The 23,320-nt window shown below is 36.0% G+C and overlaps 1 protein-coding gene across 12 annotated transcripts in view; it reads right to left on the bottom strand.

Moving 5' to 3' along the window:
* LOC311524906 (ankyrin repeat and KH domain-containing protein 1) overlaps positions 1-23,320 on the bottom strand; it is a gene marked incomplete at its 3' end in the record, with an annotated part of 207,119 nt that overhangs the window by 40,062 nt on the left and 143,737 nt on the right. For 11 of the 12 annotated variants that reach the window (XM_084636533.1, XM_084636541.1, XM_084636539.1 and 8 more), the window contains 2 exons: positions 9,606-10,355; positions 19-164 (listed from right to left, as the gene is read on the bottom strand). In XM_084636533.1, the coding sequence (XP_084492659.1) occupies positions 19-164; positions 9,606-10,355 (896 nt within the window). The remainder of the gene's footprint in view (positions 1-18; positions 165-9,605; positions 10,356-23,320) is intronic. The other variant, XM_084636545.1, reaches the window with a different exon arrangement.

Below are 23,320 nucleotides of genomic sequence, written 5' to 3'. Positions count from 1 at the left end.
TGAAGCCAAATTACTTACATGTGCATCAATATCAACTGAAGGATACATGGGGAGGACAGACTGAGAGCCAACATTGCTTGGTGTCTGTGTACAGGGCTCGGGTGTAGGGGATTCCGTAGTGTGAGAGGAACTAGTGGAGCCAGTGGGCACTCTGCTATTCACCGCTGAAAAACATCATTAACACTGTTATTTCACTCTTGAGAATTGAGCACTTTACATGGAAAAAAATACTGTATTATAGAATCTTAATACTATAAGAATGCATTTTCTAAAAAATGTTTAGCATTAAATGTCTCTGAAAAAATTATGCCACTTAATGTAGTTTGTAGAACATAATGCAAGTGTCACATTCAAACTGTGTTTAGGTCAAAAAGCTTATTTTAATAGATTAGTCTGCAAATGATTTCTCCGCATACAACCACGAAGATAATAAATTATCTAATATTGTAACCTCAGCAGTGACACTTCAAGGTGTCAATAGTAAAGGATTTATGATAAAAGCATAATCTAAAAGTTAGGAAACAAGGAATAAATCAGAACTATTTCATATCAAGTTCAGTAAGCACTTTCATTAATTTTCTAGGTAAGACAACTAAAGCATGAAGAGTAAAAGTGAGTTCCAAAAATAATTCTGGCTACAACAAATTAACAACAGAGGGAAAAATAGGAAGATGGCATTCTGGGCACATAGACGAGTTAAGTATTTCCTTTCCCTAAAATTGTGTGTGCTGTCACCCAGATTTTCACGACAGGGCTACAAGATTCCATCTCCACTTAAAGACTGTTAAACACATACAAATAGTGAGATTTTATTTTTCAAATTTTTCACAATTTGAATTGAGGTTCGTAACTAAGAATTATCTATATTTACATACAGAGCTAAAATTAAAAGACTAGGAACAACAAGCAGAAAGGCCAGAAACACCATGATGAGTATTTTCTAGGGTCAGAGCTCAGCCTTAGCCTCACAGCACACTGATGGATCATCAGTTCATGGTATTTTTGAAGGAAAGATCCAAACAAATTAGAAGGGGTCTGACAGGAAGGCTCCCTAATGGCCTTGTTTCTAGATTAAAAATTTCAGTACCCTTTATTATAATATCTATAATACAAGATCTAGAGAATAAAAAACTGGTATGAAAACCACATCTGGATATCAACATTTCTGTATTGTATGCTAATTGCTCTGGCCAGTTAGAGTAACAATTGATTTGTTCTAACCAGTAAGAGTGCAAAATTAACCCAAAGCATGTAATGTTGCTCCAGAAATACTATGAAAGCAATTATAATGACAAAGGTTCATGATGAATTCAGGTGGGGAATAAGCAGAAGGAATATTTTTTTTTCAGTGCCAATATTCTCTGTAGTAATGGAAGATGGAAGAGAAACAAAAATGTGATAAGAATGGTTTCTAAACAGAAACTTCAGTAATTTTACCATGAACAGTTTTTCACTAATGGAAAGGATTTAAAATTAAACCACTGAATGAAAACAGAGAGTATCAATTAATGATACAGAATAAAAGTTAAATTACTGGAAAGATCTTAGTAAGATCAGAAACAATAGAACACACCCATCATTTAGTCAGAATACATTCTGATGTTTGGTTATAGGTAGATGAAATACAAATGATATGTTCATAAGTGTAGCAGATTTTAGAAGAACCCAAACTCTGAGTTCTTAAAGCCAGGATAATTTGTTTAAAAAAAAAATCAAGCCTTTGAGATGGAAGTTTTCAGTTACAGTCCCAAAGGCATTCAGTTTAGTGTTAGGACTTACATTCCAGTGCATGAGTCAAAGGAGAGCAATGAAGTTTAGTTACAGTGTAAAAGCAGCAGTGTATTCATACCTGGACTCAAATGGAGTTCACTTCGCCTCAAAAGCTAAGCACCTTGTGAACAAACCAGGTCTGTATTATGAGTTTCCAGATACAAAGGTCTTATGCTTCATCCACGTAATATGCATTAATACAGTGGTTCTCAAACTTTTGTACTGGTGACCCTTTTCACATAGCAAGCCTCTGAGTGCAACCCCCCTTATACATTAAAAACATGTTTTAATATATTTAACACTATTATAAATGCTGGAGGCAAAGTGGGCTTTGGGGTGGAGGCTGACAGCTCGCGACCTCCCCATGTAATAATCTTGCAACCCCCCTCAGGGGTCCCACCCCCTAGTTTGAGAACCCCTGCATTAATACTTATCTACCTCAGCAAGGTGCTGAGGATTCATTAATGTAATATACTGCTTTACGTGGTCAAAGCACTATTAAGTGCTAAGGTTAAGTGGATTTAAAAAGATTCATATTTTGGAAAAACAGTAAGACACTAAATCATCCAGCTAAGGACTGATTTTTCCCTAATATAAGCTAATAGCATCCTTCTGAAGAGGTATTTTACTACCTTTTTTTGTGGGGGGAGGTGGGGGGGAGGAGGGAAAAAAGGAAAAAGCACAGAGGAATGTACTTCAGACATTTCATTTGTTTTTAAGACTCCTTAGTAATAGATTCCGTTTCACCTTAATGCAGATCCACCAAAATCAAAAGACCAGAACTGAATCTCTTCACAGGATAAAAGCTGTTAAACTCTGTGCATTAATGGAAAATCTGTACACTAGTTCCAAGTCAACTCTAACCACCAAGATTGTTACAATATTGGATATAATTGATTTCCTCCCCAATAACTTGCTAAAAGGCAATTACTATTTGCAAAATTTTAGATTCCTATAACCTTTTGGATGCCTGTTGTGATGCCCCAATTGTTGGCTGGTTGCCAAACCTGATATTGGACCAATGAGAACTGTTAATGTAATCTGCACTCTCTCAAGAATAATCTCTCTATGAAGATGGTATCCTGAAGATAATGTAGTTCATTGAATAGTAAACATATATTAATAGCAATCAGTAGGCTTGTTAAGGCCAAATTCTATATTCAATTAGATGTTTTAAAGAAGGACCATCATACCACAAGTATTTCTCAACACATTTTAACAAAATATTTTGTATGGAACCAGATTTAACTACACTAGTACTGATATTACACCCAGAGTCAAATATGTTCAGTGTTGTAAACATTACCGTAGAAAAGCAGGTCAGCTATAGGTCTCACTTGCAGAGCATGGAAACTCATTCTCAAAGACTGGCCATACCATGCTTCCAATCAGGATTTTGCAGGAATAAGAGAATAGTTCACCATTGTGTGTTTAAAGTCCAAAATCAATTGAACTAAAAGGAACACTTGCTTAAGGAGTCATTTATGTCCCTTATTAGATTTCCCAAGAAATATTTTAGCAATTTGCTATAGAAAGTTCAGGGCAATTTTCAAATGACTAAATCCAAGTGTGGTTCTAACCTATGGTATTAGGTAAACTACAGTGTTCCAGAGGAACAGCAATATGAACATGTAGCATTATATCCATTTTGTCTATCACTTGTGGCACAGCTTTGCAGTAATGGTATTAAGATCATGTGTAAAGGAGCAGCACACTGTACAAAAATTAAAAAGACGGTGTGAATCTTAAACTACATTGCTATGGCAAAAGATCGGAATTGGCGGCAAAAGATCAAGTGGAATTCTGCAAAACAGATGCTCCGATGGGATAAATCGGATTTAGTGGCTTTTTTTTTTTTAAACACATGCCGCTATAAGCAAAGGGAAATCTTTGCTACACTGTGGAACAAGAGCAGGAGGAAAAAATATTCTCTTGGTGGCAATTCATAAGCAAAAAAGCCATACTTTTCTGGATCACTTCTAACCCAGTTTATAACCTCACAAAAATGTATATTTTTAACATACTCTTGAAGGATGCAAAAGCACTTCAACTACACAGCACCACTGAAGTACATCAACTTCCAAGATGGAAGAGCAGCAAATTCAGTGGAGCACAGAAAATTGAACAATGTGGGGAAGGGAGATTTTGTTCAAGGACACTGGGGCAAACTCCTAGCATTAAAAAAAGTAGCCCTGGTATCTTTAGTCCCTGATGAATGGAACAGGGAACTTGAAAGAGCTCTACATTGATGCACTTTAGTAAACTTGTGTGGTACTGAACCATGAGAATGAGGGTCCCTCCCAAAAAAATCTGTTTTTAACAAATCTTTAACAGGCCTCTGAGAAAATATGCATGATTCAGTTGGAGTAGGCATTATGTTCCATTCATGACATGGAAAGTTACAGGGTGCAGGGCAATAGCCCAAACACACAAAAACTCAGTGACATGGAAGCCAAGTTTGCTACTTTACTTCCAAAACACAGACATGTAGGCACACAATTTATTTTAGAGGATTAGATACACTTCTGTCATTTCATTAGAAAGTATATAGATTAACTAAATATCGTTATCAATATATATAATTAAAAATAATTAAGAGTTTCACCACATGCAATTTAGGCTCTACATAATACTTTTGAGATTGTACTGATTTTAGATGCTTCCCTACAAAACACACTGATAAGACTTTTATAGAATACAGGTTGAACCTTCCTAGTCCGGCACCCTTGGGACCTGACTGGTGCCGAACCAGAGAATTTGCCGAACCACAGGAGGTCAATATTGTAGTGAGCGGGTCTCTCTATTTTTATCTCGCCGAGATGAATGAATGGAACTATGCTTATGATGCCTCTAGCCAAGTTACTGGCTCTACCTAGTTACCGGCTCTCTTCATAAGTGTTAGTGTTGTTACACAATTTTACTGTATTGGCACAAGGAAATAAGTAGATAAAGCATAAAAACCATAAAATAAAATCATGCTGGACCACAGATGTTGCCGGACCAGAGAGTGCTAGACTAGAGAGGTTCAACCTGTACTGTTATTCACAACATATTCAATAAGCTTGTTGCCTGAATAAGTCTGAAGTTTGAATGACTTCTGATTTTAGGGCTTCATTTAGATCTTCGTAAGTTTATGAAGGCCCTAAATTTTTTCAAAATGCATTTTCTTTAATATTCACTAAAACTTTAACAAACAATCCTACAAGGTATTAAAGATGATATTACTGGTATTTTTTAATTTGGGAAAACCGATTACAGGGAATCAGAGTAAGAACCAACTGATGTGATAACCTGACATTTTGTTCAAGGTCCATACCAAGTTTTAATCATTAAAACATTAAAAGGAGCTAAGGCAAACAGAGAGATTGTGGTTGATCTGACAGTTGTAGTATGAAGGTAAAATTAGACTTCAACTGCTATATTTATGAACTACTAAATATACCTCATATTACTGTAATAAAGACAGTTGGCAATAAGATTGGTATCTAAAGACAATATGACTAATAACGTAGGTTCATTTTCTTTGTTTTTTTCCCATGAATGTAAATTTGTGGTATTTCAGTATTGTCTAGTCTCTTTTATAAGAGCTTTCCCTGGAATTAAAAACCCCCACACTATTTTAAAATCCTGTTCTAGCAATCTACCACATTGTGATCTATTAATCTTTTAAAACTAATGACAAGCTGTCTGCTAGGTTCAGACTGAACAACATTTAACCAGTGTTATTTTAAATAGGAGTGTGTTTGTATATAATTGTTACTTTTCACATTATGCTTCAACATTTCCCACTTTGGATTACACTGGTGACCAGTATTATTCCAAATGGTTATGTATTTCATAATGTAGTAGCCCAGAAGTCATCTTTAATAACGATTCCAGAAATAAAAATTAGCACATCAATTTTGTGGAATCATTCAAGAGCATGGATTTCAGAGCCAAAAAAGTTTGCAGAATTAATGCACAAGCATTCAGTAAACTGAAAGTTTACATTTATAAATTCAGATTCAGTCCACCAACCAAATCTCTCTAGGGAAAGAATTCCAGACAGAAGCAAGGTGCAAAAAAGTCTGTATTTTGAATGAAAAGCGTGACTGACCAGCACAAACTGACCAGAGCAATATTAGTAAATTGGATAATATACAGAAACTGGCAAAAGGATATATCATTGTCCCAAGGAAATCACCAAAAAGCTTTGCATTTAATGTCGCTAATTGAGAAAGCTATCCATGTATGCATGCAATATGAACTACAAAAACCTCTGGTATACCAAATTTGTACTGCAGTGGAATAATGTACAATGAAGTCTGAAATTTGTATCAACCCATGTTCACCTATCTAGTCTCAGAAGATGCAATAAACACTAATTCTAATATAGTCTACACTGAAGAACTATAAGAGTTTCATTCACCTTTATAAAATCCAATTAAACCCTGCAACTAATATAGCACAACTTCAGTGAAAGGATTCAGAATTAGATGGGCGCTTTCTATAGAGCTATTAAAATAATTCAATTTATACTTTATGATTAAGGATAATTCAGTGGCATTCACTCTGAATTTATGAGTTCATCTTAACTTTCCAAATTCTGCTTAATTACTACAGCACAGATGGGACGCAAGATCACAGAATTCATTAAGGTGAATACACAGAGTAGGTAGCTTTAATGATTAAATTAGTAATCAGGGAAATTTAGACCTCCAACTCCAAATTACAACTCCAAACCTCCCCTAAACACCAACTGCCCTATGAATCACAGTAGCGCCTCCCTGTAGTTGAGGCACTAAACGACTAGTCTGACCAATAATAAGTTACAATGACATTTAATATCTAAATTGCTCAATGAAGACATTCCTTGGAGAGAGAGATTCAAGGAAGTTCATGCTACAATACTTAGCCCTTGTCTAAATGGGACCTTTGAGAAGTTTGCCACTGTTGCATTACCACTGGTGACAGTAGAGATATTAGCGTAATCAGGGCACCAGTTACTGCCAATATTTTTACCATTGTGTCAACTAGACCAGCTTTGAGTTGGGTTACCATACAGAGTGGTAAAAATGCTGAAGCCCTTTCTACACTAATGCTCCCACAGTTGCTATCATTGGTGTAGTTCTACCAGGGGTAGTGTAATCATGGCTACTTTAAAAAAAAAAAAGGAGGCTTTCAAGAAACACAGAACTTGGTAGCAATTGTCATTACACATAAACATCGGTTAATGTGGTTTATGTATACAAGACTTCTTGATTTCCATATTTTCTACTGCAAAACAACTTCCATATAAAACGGCACCATAATCTGATCTGCAAACTTGCCAGCGTGCAGTGTTCAAGAGCACCCTGAATATGGATAAAATGTGAAATTAGGGTGAACACATGTTTTAAGATGCTTTTAAGATTTTTAAATAAATGTATGTAACTTCATGATGAGATGTGAGCCCATGACTTTGAGGGTTTAATCTACTAAAAGATGTGTCACAATGTTGATTCCTGACAACTAGAGCAAAGTAACTAAAATCTCTCCTGATCATCTTCAGGAAGTATAACTTACATTTATGAAAAATCAGGAGAAAATACACATTTGTGGAGCAACAATAATTTCGGATACTACCAGTAGCAACAACATATGTAGCTGGGATTTCTAAAGTCCACTCATGGTTGTATTATTGGAAATATATTAATTATTAAGATACAGTACATACTTGTGGAACTTTACTAAATTTAACTGGCACTAAGAATATCTAAAGAAATACAAGTAAAAACTTCACTTACATAAATTAATTTTCATTAAGAAAAATCTTAATTGGTTAGACTCTAGTAAATCAGTTTTTATGAAATTAATGGATAATAAGTAGGATATTCATGGTCACTTTGTTAAATACTGCACATTCTGAACATAATGACAGGGTTTTCAGTTAGACATAAAATATCCATTAGGTCTTTGTCATAAATAAATTGAGGTTTTTAAACAGTAAACATTCTGTATGTTTCAAATTTCACTTTCAAGCTAACTAAATTTAGGAAATATAAGTACAACATAACTCACTGTTAAAAGATTAAGCTATTTATGGTATAGGTTTTGAAAATTTAGTAACATTTTATGTACGATACACAAAGTAACGTTCGTATAAAAACCAGCTAGATTTCATTCGGTTACTGATTTGATCACTGCAAGTTACATTCTATATGAATGAAAACCATATAGCTAGTGATTTAAAATTTGACTACTAGCTATTTAAATGTACATTGTATGATCCATTTAGAGATTTGTGGTCGACATACATACAGAACATGTTATAGCAATAATATCCAATCCCAAAATTCAGCTCTTGTGAATCACACATTAAACACAAGATTTTCTTCACTGTACTCTGAAGTTTCACATTAAATTTTCAGTAAGAACATTTAAGAATTATGCAGGTTTTCTCCTGTTAAAAAGTACATTAACTCCTCTTTAATGCTCTGCAGAAACATGATTTGGGGTGACAAGGGACGACAACAATGTCAGAAAGCAGGACCTACATTTCTCTCTCCCTCACATACTAGAGAGTTTCTTTGAATGAAGTTATACATCACCATCTGGAGGAAGTTGATCTTGTAACACTTATCACAACTATCCCACAATATCCAATAGAGCTTGAGGGAAGACTGCTAAATTGCTGCCCATCCCGATACATGTACTCAGCTTCGGCAAGTTACTAGTTTGGAGGTTCCTGTGAGACTTAGCAAAAAGTCTTATTTGACATTTCTGAAAAGCCTGAGATGAAATTCAGAGGATAGGACAGTGACTAACTGAAGAGAGAAAGACAGGAGAATAAAGACTAAGGGACAGACGAAAGGAGTTGAGAAGAGGTGAGAGAGATGCTGGATAAAAAAAACAAAAACTAAAACTAAAAGCAGGACAGTGAGGACTGACCTGCCTATGAATATAATTGTAGCTACATATTTAGATCTTTCACACCTCCACCAAAAAATATAAATCTCGGCTAGATACCTGAAGCAAGCTCCACAAAGATGATACCTCTTTCCAGAATGTGGCTAGCAAGTGTAACCTTATGTGGGGGAAACCTTGATTCATCTTTACTTGTATCTTCATACACTTATTGGCAAGGCCAGGAATGTTTTGATTTTTGCTTTTCATCCAGACAGCCAATGTAGCATATTGATCCTGTGGGTCCACCACCATTTGATCCCTTATAGCGTGCCACATTTTAAATTTTGTAAAACAGTAATCATATTACTTTAACTGATGTTTAGAATTTAATCTGAAAACATGAGTCAATTTTATAAATAAGCACTAAAGGGACAGATGGTCTTGAATCTGTATTTAGAGTCTAGATTGTATTTAAACTGTTTCAATGCTTCCAGCAGAAAGGATAGTGGTACATTTGTCAGTACAAATGACAAAAAATGTTTTCATACTTCATTGGAGACAACTGCCACACTAAGTAAATCCATGTAGGGTTATATGCAAAATTCTATAGAAGACTTAAAACAAAACTAGTCATTTTCAGATTTCCTAATGGCAACTTCTAATTGCTCACAACAAGATTTCCTTAAAGTATCATAAAAAAAGATGAGGTCACAGGGGCTGCTATAATAGGTCTCCAATAAAAGGAAGTTTAGCACTTAGTCTTCAGCAATTTGGCAAAACAGATAGGGAAAAAACCTCATGTTAGAATTTGGAAGTGTCTAAAGATTAATAGCACTAATAAGAAATTAAATATTCTTAAGCAAGTATTCCCAAGTTGGAAAACCGCAAGATGTCTTTTTGGAGGGGAGGAGAGAAAGGGAAACTGAGCACACAAGTTAATGCAAAAATATGTATATTTCTTAACCCACCTGCTATTAGGTCATCAAGAGTGTCGGTAAGCGTCTGTGCTGGAGTGGCAACCATTAATCCGTCTGGTTCTTGAACTAACAGCCCCTGCCCATGTCCAGCAATTTGCTGCTGCTGTCCTACATTTTGCTGATTACCTAATACTTTCTGAAGGTCAAGAGAATCTGTCCCATTATAACCTAAGTTACTGGAAAAATTACACTGCGGTGTTGACAATGCTTGGATAGGGACAAACTCTATTTGTTCAGCAGGTGGCGAAGACTGTTGTTGTTCGTCATCTTTAGACAAGATTGTGTCAACCTGAGGTAACTCTGAAAAGTTTTCCTCTGGTAGACCCTCATCTCCTTCCACTTCTGGGAAGACACCTGTGTGTGGGCACTGCTGCTGCAGGGGAAGTGGTGTGTCTGTCTGACCTTTGGTCTCCAAATATTCTTTGGTAAACTGCTGCTGTGTTTTCATCTGCAACTGCCTTTCCACCTTCTGCAGCTCCTTCAATATTTTCTTCTTCTTCTGTACTTGTTCTTCTCTGTTCTTTTTAAGTTCTTCAATCTTATCCTTATTCAAAGGTTCACCTTGAATTAATTCCAATGATTTAAGTTGTGCTTTTTCAATAGCACTAATTCTCTGTCCAAGTTCATTCAGCTTGCCTTCAGTCTCTTCTACTATGCATTCCAAAGGCTGGTATGGGTGAAAAGGTGGCAGTAGGTCCTGATCTGCTACCTGCAGGGAACTTGACTTCTGCTTGGATGTACCTAAGCACATGAAAAATGTTTGAAAAAATGCCATGCTGAAGTTATCCCACACCTCCCCTCTCTCCCGACCCAAAACTTTGCAACTAAAACTGCACATCTGTCAAACCATATTAAGATGAACTAGATTATTAAAGCCTACACTCCATATTAGGTAGATGGCACAAGACAAATATAACTGGAATTTTAAATGCTGATCCTAATTGTCCCTTGTAACACTGCTATTTTAAGCTTAAAATGCCCTCTCACACTCATGACAATGGATATCAGGGAAGTCAAATCAGAGGACACAGCACATGGCTGTTTTAGTAATTTACTGAGTGGTTTGAGTAAATTTGCTCTAAGAAGAAAAAAGTTAGCAAAATAAACCCAGCAACAGGACAAACCCTTTTACAGACCTAACTTCCAAAAGCAAAGTGAAAAATAAGGCTGTCCAAATTGAAGGGAAACTAACTTTACATTGCATTGGTATTTTATTTCCAGGCCACATGCCCCAAAATGCTATAGTATTCCTCCCTTTGGTTCAGATATCAGAATGCTGGCAATGTAAACGTAAAAAAACAAAACCAAATCACCTGCACTTATTTTTAATTAAGTATGGACATTTATTTGTAAGAGTACGGAAAGAAGAAAAATTAACCTATTTCTTGCTTGATGTTCTCCAAGGAGAGAACACCACAGGTGCAGCTCTGGTCAACATTAAGAATTTAAACATCCCTCTTCAAAACCAATCTAGCAAGAAATAAATACCCCTCCCCCTCATTCACACCTCCATGTGTGCTTACAAGCAATCACAGCCCTCAAGAAGGCAAGCCTCAGTTTGAGAAACAGCAAAAACTGCACACTGCTGCATGATTGATCCAACTGACCAGGCTTACAAGAATAAATCGACTAAGTGTTTAGATACCAAATGTAATGTTAATATGAAAAAATTAAAAGGGGAGAAAAGCTTTTAGCTTACTTTATTAGACACCAATTTTCATAGTAATAGTCATTTAATATATTGAAAAAATAAAACAGTTTTAATTAAAGAGCTAAAACTTGAAAAATTACACACAGGCTAACCTAATTCTCCATCAAAAGTTGGAATTTAAAAAAAATACAAATGATAGTTTTAGCCATGACTATTTAACAATCAAATTACCTGGATCAGAATATAGTTGAAGAAAAACTCAAGAAAAACTTCACTATACAAATCATAGCTGCATAAATATTTCAAATCATTTTAAGAAAACTAGCTGAATTGCTCAGTCATGATGAACACATGTATTTAAACATCAATTGTTTTAAGCAAGGCACTTCAGCAAATCCAAGGAGAAGTTTTACTGGACATTAAAGCGAAAGCTAGATATTAAGGTGAAAATCAAAAGCAAGCAAAATTCAGAATTAATAATGCTGGTCCATGCAGAAGTGTATTAAAAGGTTGCACAAAAGAAAACACATTCAGCACTCTTTTCTGTATTTCTCTTGCTTCTGGAAGCATCAGGCTGAATCCTCACCTGCCACCTTTTAGCTTCCCCTGATCCTTGGCTGTAACTGCCCCAGATGTAACTTAGAGCAGCCTAAGGATTGCTCCATATTGCTCTGGCTGCTACTGTCCTATTAGGCAGTACCATAGGGGGCAAATCATATACCATGCCCCTGTGCTCTACCCCCACCTCTCCTCCTAGAGTGTGGATGAGGGAGGGGAAAATGGAGCAGTACACTGCTTTAGCCAATCAAGGGTTTCCCTAAATCAGGAAGAACCCTCAGCAATTCAAAGTGGCTGGACCAGGGCTAAGGATTGAGACCTCTGTGTTTAATAGCTAACTTTTCCTTCACTTAGATTCTGCTTCACATTGTGAAGACAGTGATCATGTTCAGCCCTTTTTTGACCACTACCCTAGCTCTTCTGCCCACTTCAGTTGCAAAGGAGTTTTTACTTAAGATTTGTATGCTCTGTCTTGCTTCAGAGCAGGGATTCTGGGGAAGTCTTAGGTTACCTGGACAGGCCATTTTCAAGTACTTAGGAACCACTGACTTTTTTGGTTTCCCAAATTTTGTGTGCGCGCGTCACAATGCAAAAAATGGCTTGATCTACTGAGGTTTCACCAAGTTTTACCTATTTATCCCACTGCTATAAGGTCTTCCAAAAAACAAAACAAAACACGAACAACCCAGAGTCATATCACATAGGGAAAATTTACTTTGCAGAAGTGAAGCTGCAAGTCTGGGCTTCTTCTTAGCAGAACTTCACAGTACCTACATGCTTTTCTCAGTGGTTCATCTTTGCCTGCCCATAGGATTAGGCTTCTCAAACAGTATAGCTGGATTTTTGTTTGTTTAATATAATATAGTTTAATATAATATAGTTTGCCTATACAATAAATTTTACAATGATATCAAAAGGGATTCAAATAATTAATATATCTATGGGGTATATACAGGTTTTTTCTTTATTCTTCTTTGAAGAACTTATTGAGGAAAACAAGTACAACACATTTTTCTTTTTCAACAAAGAAGAATTACAGGTCAAATGAAGGGCAAAAGTTAAGTGTTCAAACACGTGGGCTACACAAAGTCAACCCAGCTACATCACTTAGGGGTGTGAAAAATCAACACCCCTGGGCAATGTAGGTAAGCCAACTGAATCCCCCAGTGAAGACAGTGATAGGTCAATGGAAGAATTCTTCCATAAACGAAGCTACTGCCTCTTGGAGGTGGATTACCTACGCCAGCTGGAGAACTTCTCTCATTGGCACAGTTCGTGTCTACACTGAAGTGCTACAGCAGTGCATCTTTAGAGTTCGAATTATAAACAAACCCAAACTCTGTGTGCTCAATGCCTCCACTAGCCTGTGTTTCTATTGCTGAATGTGTGATTCTTTGGGAATGGAAATAAATTTTACCCAATATGAAAAATAAAATGTTTCCTCATTTGAAATCCTTAATGCTTCCTGACTTCTTGGATATACCCCAACATGCATCATTCTCAGACAGCACATACACCAGTGAGCCTCCTATCTGTGATGTTCCACCCATCCTAGGGTTTTGTACTATTACCATATTTGAGTGCTTTCCAAATAAAATGGATAGCAATAAATTCCTAGCTCCAATGTTCTACTCTGTTATCTTCACTGAATCAGAAGTACCAAGAGAAATTCAAAGAAGTGGAAAAATCTTATAAAGAGTTAGAGAAAACTTAATTTGAGCTAGTTAGTGGGGACACTTAGCACAGAAATGTGTTTAACTCAGTTTTTGGTTTTGCATTGCAGTATACCTTTAAGGTTGTGCAGCAGGATCAATTAATTTTAAAATATTTTTAAACTTTGGTACCTTTAAATTTTATAGATATAATAATCCAGAAGTTATATTTACGGTCACTGAAGCTACATTTAAAGTTATTTCTTGTATTGTGATAAAATACATACAGGAATAAGGAAAGAAAATATCAAATTTGTTGTCAGTAGTCAACTTACTCTGTCAAATTAAGATGTTACTCTGACGAAGGTTTAATAAATCTAGCCTCACAAGAATCTTTTTCCTTGAAGTCTCTTGCTGAGAAACTAAGGGCATTAGATGCTGAGCTGCCCTCATCATTCCCAAGGTTATCTGATTGTCCTCTCTGGATTTTGCTAGAAAGGGGGCTCAGACAGCCTCTCCCTGATAGCTAATGCTATCCCCTCAGGAAAGTGAAGTTGCAGTTTGACAAAACCAGATCATAAGTAACTGTTTCCAGATTTTAACATCAATATTAACTTTATCTGCCTACTTGTGGAGAAAACAAGCCTCACATGAAAAGCTTCTAATGCTCCCTTCTAAGGATACATGGATTCCAACAGCAGTAGTATGGTCTTGTACAAAGACCTGACCCTTGTGGTTTATATCGGGCATAGGAGGCTCTTAGGCCCATCCTGCAATGTTGTATAGAGTCCTTTAAGTCTGCGCAAGGAGAATACGGGAAAAACTGATCTGTGGCCTGAATCCAGAGCATCCAGTCTCTAACCATTACAGGGAAGATGAATCCAGCTCACAGTATGCTGTTGGACAGATCTGAGTATTGTATTGTGACTACGTGGAGGGTAATGAGATGCATGTTTTCCCACCAACAATTATGAGAGCATGGAGGTGTTCAGTCATCAGCCTCTAATTAGTGGGTAGGTTCAGTTTTCAGGACATTACAAAACTTTCTCCAGGACAGTAAAGATCTGTGCCTGTAATCTCGTCGATGATAGGAGGGGGTAAGAGGGAAGAATGAAAATTCGTGTTTGAACCTGAAGTGTGTTTATCAAACCTGAAAATCATATTGTAAATCAAAATAGTGTTCTGGTTAGTAACTACAATCTTCAAATACTTAAAAAATTAATATCTAAAATTTGTTTTTCTGGGATAATTAAAATTCACACTTTAAGAGGCCTAACTGCAAAGATCTACAAATTGTATCAGTTGAGCATAGCCATAAGTGTTTCCTCCTAACAGCAGAGCCAAAATGGTCAAATTTATGATGGATTTCATGGTTCCCAGAATGAAGTTCTAGGGGAGGCCACATTCAGTTATACTTGTGACAAAGCCATTATTTAAGACAGATACCAAATGTAACACTTAACTACAGCATCAAATGAAAGGAAAAGACAGACCTAGGGAGGAAGTCTTCATTCAAAGAAATCACATTTGAAATAAGCAGATTTTCAGATCTCCTTGGTATAACACTATCCTTAACACCCACTGCACTTATACATATAGTAGATGCCTAAAATCAAGGCAATGTTACATACTTTGACTCTTCAAATACAGATTTAACAGGGCTTAAACCTCAAATGCTAGGCAATCTAGAATTAAGTCAAGCATTTAAAATGTTATTTTCCTTTTTAAGATTAATTTTTAACAGACATCAGCGGACATCTGACACCTTGGTACAAAGAGAGTAATAAAAATTCAATTGGTTAATGTCAATTTATTTGGAAAGCTTTAACATGCAGATTCATATGATGTGTTGCTGAACAAGAGTGGTTACAATTTTGAACACACACTATGTATGCTAATTCACGGCTGTAAAAACAAAACCCAAATCATATCTGTGCAATAGTTTATTCATATCACAAAAAATAAAGAACCACTTAAGTACTCAAAGTGCCTTATTTAAGTTGCATTAATGTGCTGTATTGTTTAATTATATGAATAAAATCATTAGAATTTTAAAGGTTAGTTAGCACAGTCACTATAACTGGGGTAATTTGTTTGCATGATCCTTGACTTGTAAGTTTTATTCCCATATTATAAAAACTTGTTTATATTGCTATATTTTTCAGTTTTACGTATCAGTTATTGTAAGTTATTTTAAAAATATGCATACTAAGAACACTTGTGCATCTGAAATCTGACTCTACAGTCAGGCTATAATGCCACATAGATAGTAACACAAGACTGACTTTAGTACTACCAATATAATTTGTAAAGCCAGCACTGCCACATCTACTGCAAAGAGAAAGTTGGGAAAATTTAAAAAAAATCTCATCTCCATAGCAACTGGTTTTGGTTGCTTTTTACAAGACTTGTTTAGCATGCAACTAAGGTTCAGGGCCACTGAAATCCCAGTTGTTGCTAGACAAAAATGTCAATGACTATGAGGTAATCTCAAGTCACATGGGAGAAAGTTGCTAAGTCTACATGCTCAGATAGTAAGAAAGTGGAAGTAAGAAAAGCAACAGAAGAATAAATATTTAAGAACAGGGTGCATAACCATTTGCTAATTTCTTCATTTGCAACTGGTAACATCATTTGCTCTACACTGCTTAGACCTCTCCCCACTATGGTTTTCTCCAGGACCCACATCCCACTCTTGAACATATTTTTTGAGAATTGAACTTTGACTACCCACTTGTATGCAGAGGATACCAAAAGCCTTTACTTCAATCCTTGCCTTACCTTTTACCTGCTTCAAATACTGGATCTTACGTTATTTCCTCCAAACTCAATATATCCCAAACTGGAATTCAAACTGACAGAGTACTCCTTACCAACTCTTTGTTCCCTTTATTGAAATCTTATTCACTCATATAGGTAACCTATTTGGTTTTACCCCCAGATCTTCCAGGTATATAAATCTGCCTTACAACTCCAAAGCACTGAACACAATACCTTGACTGTTCTGAAACTCATTTATATCCTTCTCTCCTCTCATTTAGCTTGCAATTCTTTTACAGTTTTCCTACATCCCAACACTCCAAACAAACTGGTGCAAGACATGGCTGCTGTCTTCACAGACTTGATTTCCATCAAGAAATTCATGACAATCTTTCTTCCCTATTGTTTGATGCCTGACTGTAATGGCAAATTCCTGGAATTCTGATTTCTGATCTGCATGCCATTCCCTACACTGAGCCCTGGTCTACACTACCAACTTATCCTTCAGTGACAAAGTTAGCTATGTGGACAGGAGAGCTTCTTTCATTGACATAGCTACTGCCTCTCAGGAGGTGGAGTACCTATGCTGTCAGGAGAAGCTCTCCTGTCAACGTAGGTAGCATCTTCAATAAGTGCTACAGCAGCTTTGTGTGTTGTAAGAGTAGACAAGCCCAGAGAAACGAATTTGTCTCCTTTTACAATGGATGACCGATCTCTCCCTATACTGCTGTTTCAAAATCCAAGCTCTAGAACCATCTCAATTTTTCTGAAAAAGATTTTTAGAATATTAATGACATCTCTAAGAAATGTATTTTTTTGCTTACCTAAATGGCAGCCTACTGTTTTACAGCAATAGTAGACTCTACAGGGACCCTGGTAACATCTGCAAATGTGATCATGGTAATATTTACCCCAAAGAAACATCTGACACAGTAAGTTTGGAAACAGCTATATAGAAAACAGCTTGCTTTTTAAAATTTTAGTTGGTCAAGAAATGCTTTAGAGTGTAATGCTTTACTCTTCACCATTGCGTCACAAACATCTTTGAACCAGATAACCCAGTTTAAAAACCACTGCTCTAGAACAAGAATTTTTGGCTTAGTGCTAAAAGGCTGGGTTCCTATTATCTGTTTAGCTTTATAAAGATCGGTCATTTCAGAGGGATAGACTGGGGTTGAAATGTAATTTCTAGCTAATCTGATCATATTCCAGATCAGCTCTCAACTTGGCAGCCTTGTGCAACATCACTTTGCACTTAAGCAAGTGTCAGAAGTTAGAAGACCAACTGCTGAGTTTCAAAAGATTCTGGGATTTTGTTTCCACCCATTCAGTTAACAGCAGTTAAATACAGATTTCCAAAAACTCTAGTTAGTTTTCTACTGACTTACTGAAATCATTGCATACATCAGAACTCAACCCAGCATGAATGATAGAAGATACCCTCTAAGAAATATTTCCTCACTGGATCAGATACCTACTGGACAATGTTTGCATTTATACACTGTCAATCCCTGTACCATCTAGACACTCAATATTAACTAGAACATAAGTACAAAAGGATAAAAAATCAGATTCAGTCCATTTCTCAGCATGACCAGACTTCAGAGAGCATAAAACCATAGTTCATTATTTTAAAAATTTATTTAATGGCTTCTTCACAGAATAGTCTCTGATATCCTTCCTCTGATTTTGTGAGATTTAAAAATCTAGTCTGATTCAAAGTCTCCAAGGTTTAGGGTTGGATTTTCAAATTCACTCAGCACTTGCCTGACTCTGTGCCCATTGACTTCAGTGATAAAATTCTCACCGACTTCAAAGGAAACAGAGCTAGGTCAAAACTGACTACTCATGAAAATCCCACATAATGCTGAGGTTCAGTTTATTAAGGAACTCAGTTCAAAGTCATGGTGATAATGGAATTGGACCAATTACACCGGTGTCAAAATATACAGTACAGATTACTCAGCTACATGGACACCTTTGGCAAATTTTCAGAAAAACAGTGAACAGAAAAATGGTTAAGAGCCTACACAATTTTTCCACATGTAGCTAACTAATACACTACTCTCACCTTGATCCCTTACCACCAAGAGAGACAAAACTGTCAAACATTTTATCCCAGTTAGTTGAGTATTTTGGTGGGTTTATCTTTCACTCTTAGTTGCTACTTCAGTGAACCCCCACGAAATGCATACTAATAATTTACCCATTGCACAGATGTAATAGAATTGACTACAGAATTTAAAATTACAATGTAGTTTTGCTTATAAATCTATGAAAAAAACTTGTCAGTCTCCTCCTTTGTTTCTTTACTCTGATTATTCTCCTAAATTAATTCTTTTAATTATAAACCAGGAATCTATAAACTAAACTATAGGTTCTACTCTGTACATTAGTAACAAGTATGCGTGTTTACTTTTGGCAACCAAAGATTAGCTGGGCACAAAAAATAGATATTTTTCTAACTCACTTTTAAAGTGTTAAAGCTGAATAATTCTGAACATGCATTTAAAGCCTAATGAAAAATCCTTTAAGGTGGCAGTCATACAGTATTTTGCCTACCAAATATATTACTTCTCCAGCTGCCTATGTGAACTAAACAGGCTAGACCCCTGCCAGATTGTTTTAATATGTGAGGTACTCTGGATCTATGACCAGTATGCATAGAGTGGACGGGATTAGGGTGAATATCTAGTTTACATGTGGTTGGTGGGGTCTCAAACAAAAAGGCAATTGAGGTAAGAGCAGCAGTATTTCTAGCATCTATGGAGTGTAAATAAAAGTAAGTTGTTGCCTATGTTGGTATTGAGAATTGAGATGAATGATTATGGAATATATTAAAGTGTAAGTTGTCAAAATAGCGGTCTCGACTACACTGGGATTGTGGGATGGACTGGATAGATCTCTGTGCAATGTAAAAGAGGAGATACTAGTGTAACTCTACTGCAATGGGAGAATAAATCAAAGGAGATTCTGGCTGGGAAGGTCTGCATACGGGTTGGATGGTTAGCACAGTATGAGGATAAGAGGCTCATAAAGAACTCTTGATTTACAGTGCGAGGATGTAAAGATGTCTCTGGGGAAGGACAGCAGATAGTGGTCAAAGTATAGATATTTATGTAGCTTCGGCTCAATTTCCTGACTTTCAAAAACTCTGCATCTGCTCGTGGCATGTAGCTTCAGGAAGAGAATATACATTGGTATAACTGTTTGTAGCATTCCTCTAATTTAATACAGAAACATTGGTGGAAGACTACTTGTCTTAAACAGCATTCTGCTGTCCCCCTTCTGTACTCACTGATCAAGAGCAGGAGAGAACTCAGTGAAAGTTGCTAAACCATTTCCCATCTCGAAAAACAATGGAAGGATAGTGATAAAACGTTGATAAGTCTGGATAGTCTCAGTTAAGTTTGTCAATATTAATATTAGTTCATTTGTAATGCAATAATTCCAAACTACATATTATGAAGTGGAACTTTTACTTAGCAAAATCCTACATAGTTGCCAATTTAAATTCAAAAATATAATTTAATTTCAGATTTGTTCATAACTTCTTAAACATTGTTTAGTACTAGAGAGAACTGAAATATTTTGATTTTTTTTAAAGCTAAGAAATTTGCTTTTCCAAGGACTACCTACACATTTTTGGAGTATCATTTTAAAAAATTCATAGTTGACATTTTTAAATTAAAAATTTTGAAAATATATAAAGGGTGAGATCATAACATTCACTGACTATATTCCATGGAAAATTAACTTAGCATATTTTTGTTCTATGAGTAATATTTAGAGTGCAGAAGAAAATTTAAAGGTCCCTTTCTTAAACACTGGGTTGCATTTACAAATTAACAGAATAATGATCAAATTCATAGCTTTATATCTTTTTCTAAACTTTGCTATGATTTTTTGAACTATAGCATCTTCTGACAGCTTTTTATAAAGTAGCAATAATTTAACATTCAATTAACTTTTTTGCAAGTGGGAAGAGAGGAAATTGCCTTTGTTTTAAAAAAATCTACATCTAAGCCTGTACTCAAAACAACAGAAGGAGGGTTAGGTGTATATATTGTGAGGTTGAGAATTACATCTGCTAGGGACTGACAGCTGGTGTAGCCTATACAATAGTACAAGCATAATGAGACTAATAGGTTACATTTGCAGGGGAATGAATAGAAAGTTCTCTGGGCTAAAACAAAGTCTAGTAGCTTAATCCTGACACCATGTCAGGAAAACAGTTGTTTATTAAAAGGTACTAAATAAACTACTGTTAAAGACTATTAAAAGATCCCCCATTAGGTCAGCCTGGCCAAATTTTATCTGCCTCCTTACTGCAGGACAGTATTTTTTCATGAGGGAAGAAACTAGTTATTTTTTCCATCAAGTTCGGAATTAGAATTGATTATTTATCTGGCTGATAAACTTTCATGACAATTTTGCAAGACTGTTCCAGAGAGCAGCGTATCAAGTCACTGCAATTCTGCATCACCACCACACGCATAGCCTGCCATTCATTGTGTAAAAGATCCATGACCACCTAGGATTTCACAGTCATCACTGCACCATACACCATAGCCAGTGAGGACTTAAGCTGATGCATAGTCAGAGTGTGGGTCCTTCAGCTCCAGATGTACAGTCCCCACCACTGTAGCTAAAGGCAAACCTCCTCTGGTTGTGTCAGTATTCCTTATTACCACTATCTAGTTCCCATTCCATATGGTTGAGGACAGTGGCAGACATCAACCAATGTACTACAGCTCACAAAAACTCTTGTACTTCAACATTTGAAATGACTCATTTGCACCAGGAATTAAAAACTGCAGTTTAAGTTTTATGTGGGTAAATTATGTGGGTAAATTTATGTGAGTAATAGACACCCAAAGAGACTAGAAGTGGTAATATGTAATTTTCTCCCAAATTCTTTAATTTCTAATGCTTTCTTCAAATTAAGTAAAAATGATGGTCTTTCAGCGCACCACCACCTATAAAAATTCAGTCCAAAATATTTCCTCTTCAAAACTTAAACGGGATGAAATTAGGGCTTATAACTCATTTGTGATCGACCTTAATTCGTTTTCTCAAAAAATTTATCTAAATATTTCTAATGCACCTATCACCATATCTGTTAAAAGCTATAGTACGTACTCCTCTGAAGATTGTGGACCCTTCCTTTTTACTCCACTTGATTATTCTTTACATTCTTGCTCATCAGGTTTCTACCCAGACGAAGCATACTTATCTGAACATTTTCCATTTCCTTTTTGCCAGTTCTCACTTTTTTCACCTGTGTTAATTTTCTCCTAAATATTGCTGTTACAATTTGATATTTGTCAAAATAATTTAATTATACAATGGTTATTAGATGTTAAACCTTACTCTTCTCCTACATCTCTAGCCTGGTAATTTGCCACTGAGACCTAAATCAAACCGCTTTTTAAAATCCTAGTAAGAGTCCACTTCAAGCCAAAAAGACAGCGAATAATTTGATTTCGCTAGTCCAACATTTAATTTGCTAACTCCTCATTATGAAAAGTGTTGCTATAATATTTGCTGCAAAAGTTTAATACATTGATTATAAAAAATGGGTAGAGCTGGAGTTAGCGGATATACAAATGAGAAAAACAACACCCCTCTCATTTTGAAGTAGCTGGTTTAGAGTTTGTGTAAACCTCACGAGAGACCTGGTCAAAGCTTTTTGGACATAGAAGTCTATTTTCCTATTGCAAGTGAATGTTGTGACCTAAAAGCTTGACCAAGTCACTAAATTTTTCTTCACAGGAATAATGAATATGCCTCTCATTGTACCCTCTACTACAAATGCACTGCCTGCACCCCAGCAAAAGAATCCACACAAAATTTTTAATGCAACATTAACGCTACATAATCTGTCAAAAGTTAGGGAGTGAAAATGTTACAGATTAATACACAACTCTTACTCCAGCCCATGCTATACAAGAGCTAAATACTGTATATATGCAGGATAGAATATTTATATGACCACCTACTTATTTAACACAAAACATAATTTTTTCTACAACCTTAGATACACTTAAGAGGTTACACACACTACGTTCATTTTAAAGTATATTTTTTCCCTCAAAGATATTATGTACTTTAGTTTCATCAGAACCTATGAAGAATTTCTCTAAAAATTGCATGTTTTCTTTTGGGGACCCATACACTTCTGAACAAAACCAGCAACATGCTGCTGCTCAGAGAAATACCTGAGATGCATTGACAATATGCTTCTCTCCCCCTGTCTGCATGTTTTGTATAAACATAACTAATTTTTATTTTCTCATGTGATCCAAATTTTAAAATTTCATTTAAAAAGGTTGTGCAGAGAAGTAAAGCCTAAATAGTACTGCTCTGAATCAGTATATTATCAATGTATCTAATTTCTCAGATAATTAAAATGAAAACCAAACTGTCCATCAGATGCAAACACGTGTTTCCATATGCCAATTAAGAGGACTTGGTGATGTTTTTACAGAAATATTTATCACTGAAGCACTACTGATCATTAATACTTAATTTAGCTGTAAATTTATCTATGCCGGTATATATTTCTATTTAGACATCGTAAATAGTAAGGACAATGCCTCCTAGCTCTTATACTGTGCTTTTCATCATCCAATCTCAAAGTGCTTTATAAAGGAGGTCCCTATTTTACAAATGGTGAAACTGAGTCACAGAGAGGGGACACAACTTGCTCGAAGTCACCCTGCAGACCAGTGGCAAAGCTGGGAAGAAAGCCCAGGTCTCCTGAATCCCAGTCTGGTTTCAATCCACTAGGCCAGGTCTGCTATACATATTCTAAAGTAGTAGGGAAACAAACTACGATAACATTATTTCTCAAATACAACTTATGTAAAGATAATCAATACATATCACATTTGCACAGAATGGAGAATTAGGGTTGCATATTCAATCTTAGTTTTTCACATTTCTATTCTAGTCAGTTTCCTGTGTTGTGTCTGTCATTGAGGTACTGAGCTCCTTCCTGCACTCAAAAGTTAAACAAGACTAATACCTAGCCAATATGGTTCCCATCTACTGCAACCTTAACATTCCTATTTTGATATTTT

Source organism: Lepidochelys olivacea (assembly GCF_965140295.1).
Source record: "Lepidochelys olivacea isolate rLepOli2 genome assembly, chromosome: 8".
Classification (NCBI taxonomy): Eukaryota; Metazoa; Chordata; order Testudines; family Cheloniidae; genus Lepidochelys; species Lepidochelys olivacea.
The sequence above is the reverse complement of the archived record's forward strand: the minus strand, read 5'-3'. Positions and strand labels throughout refer to the sequence as shown.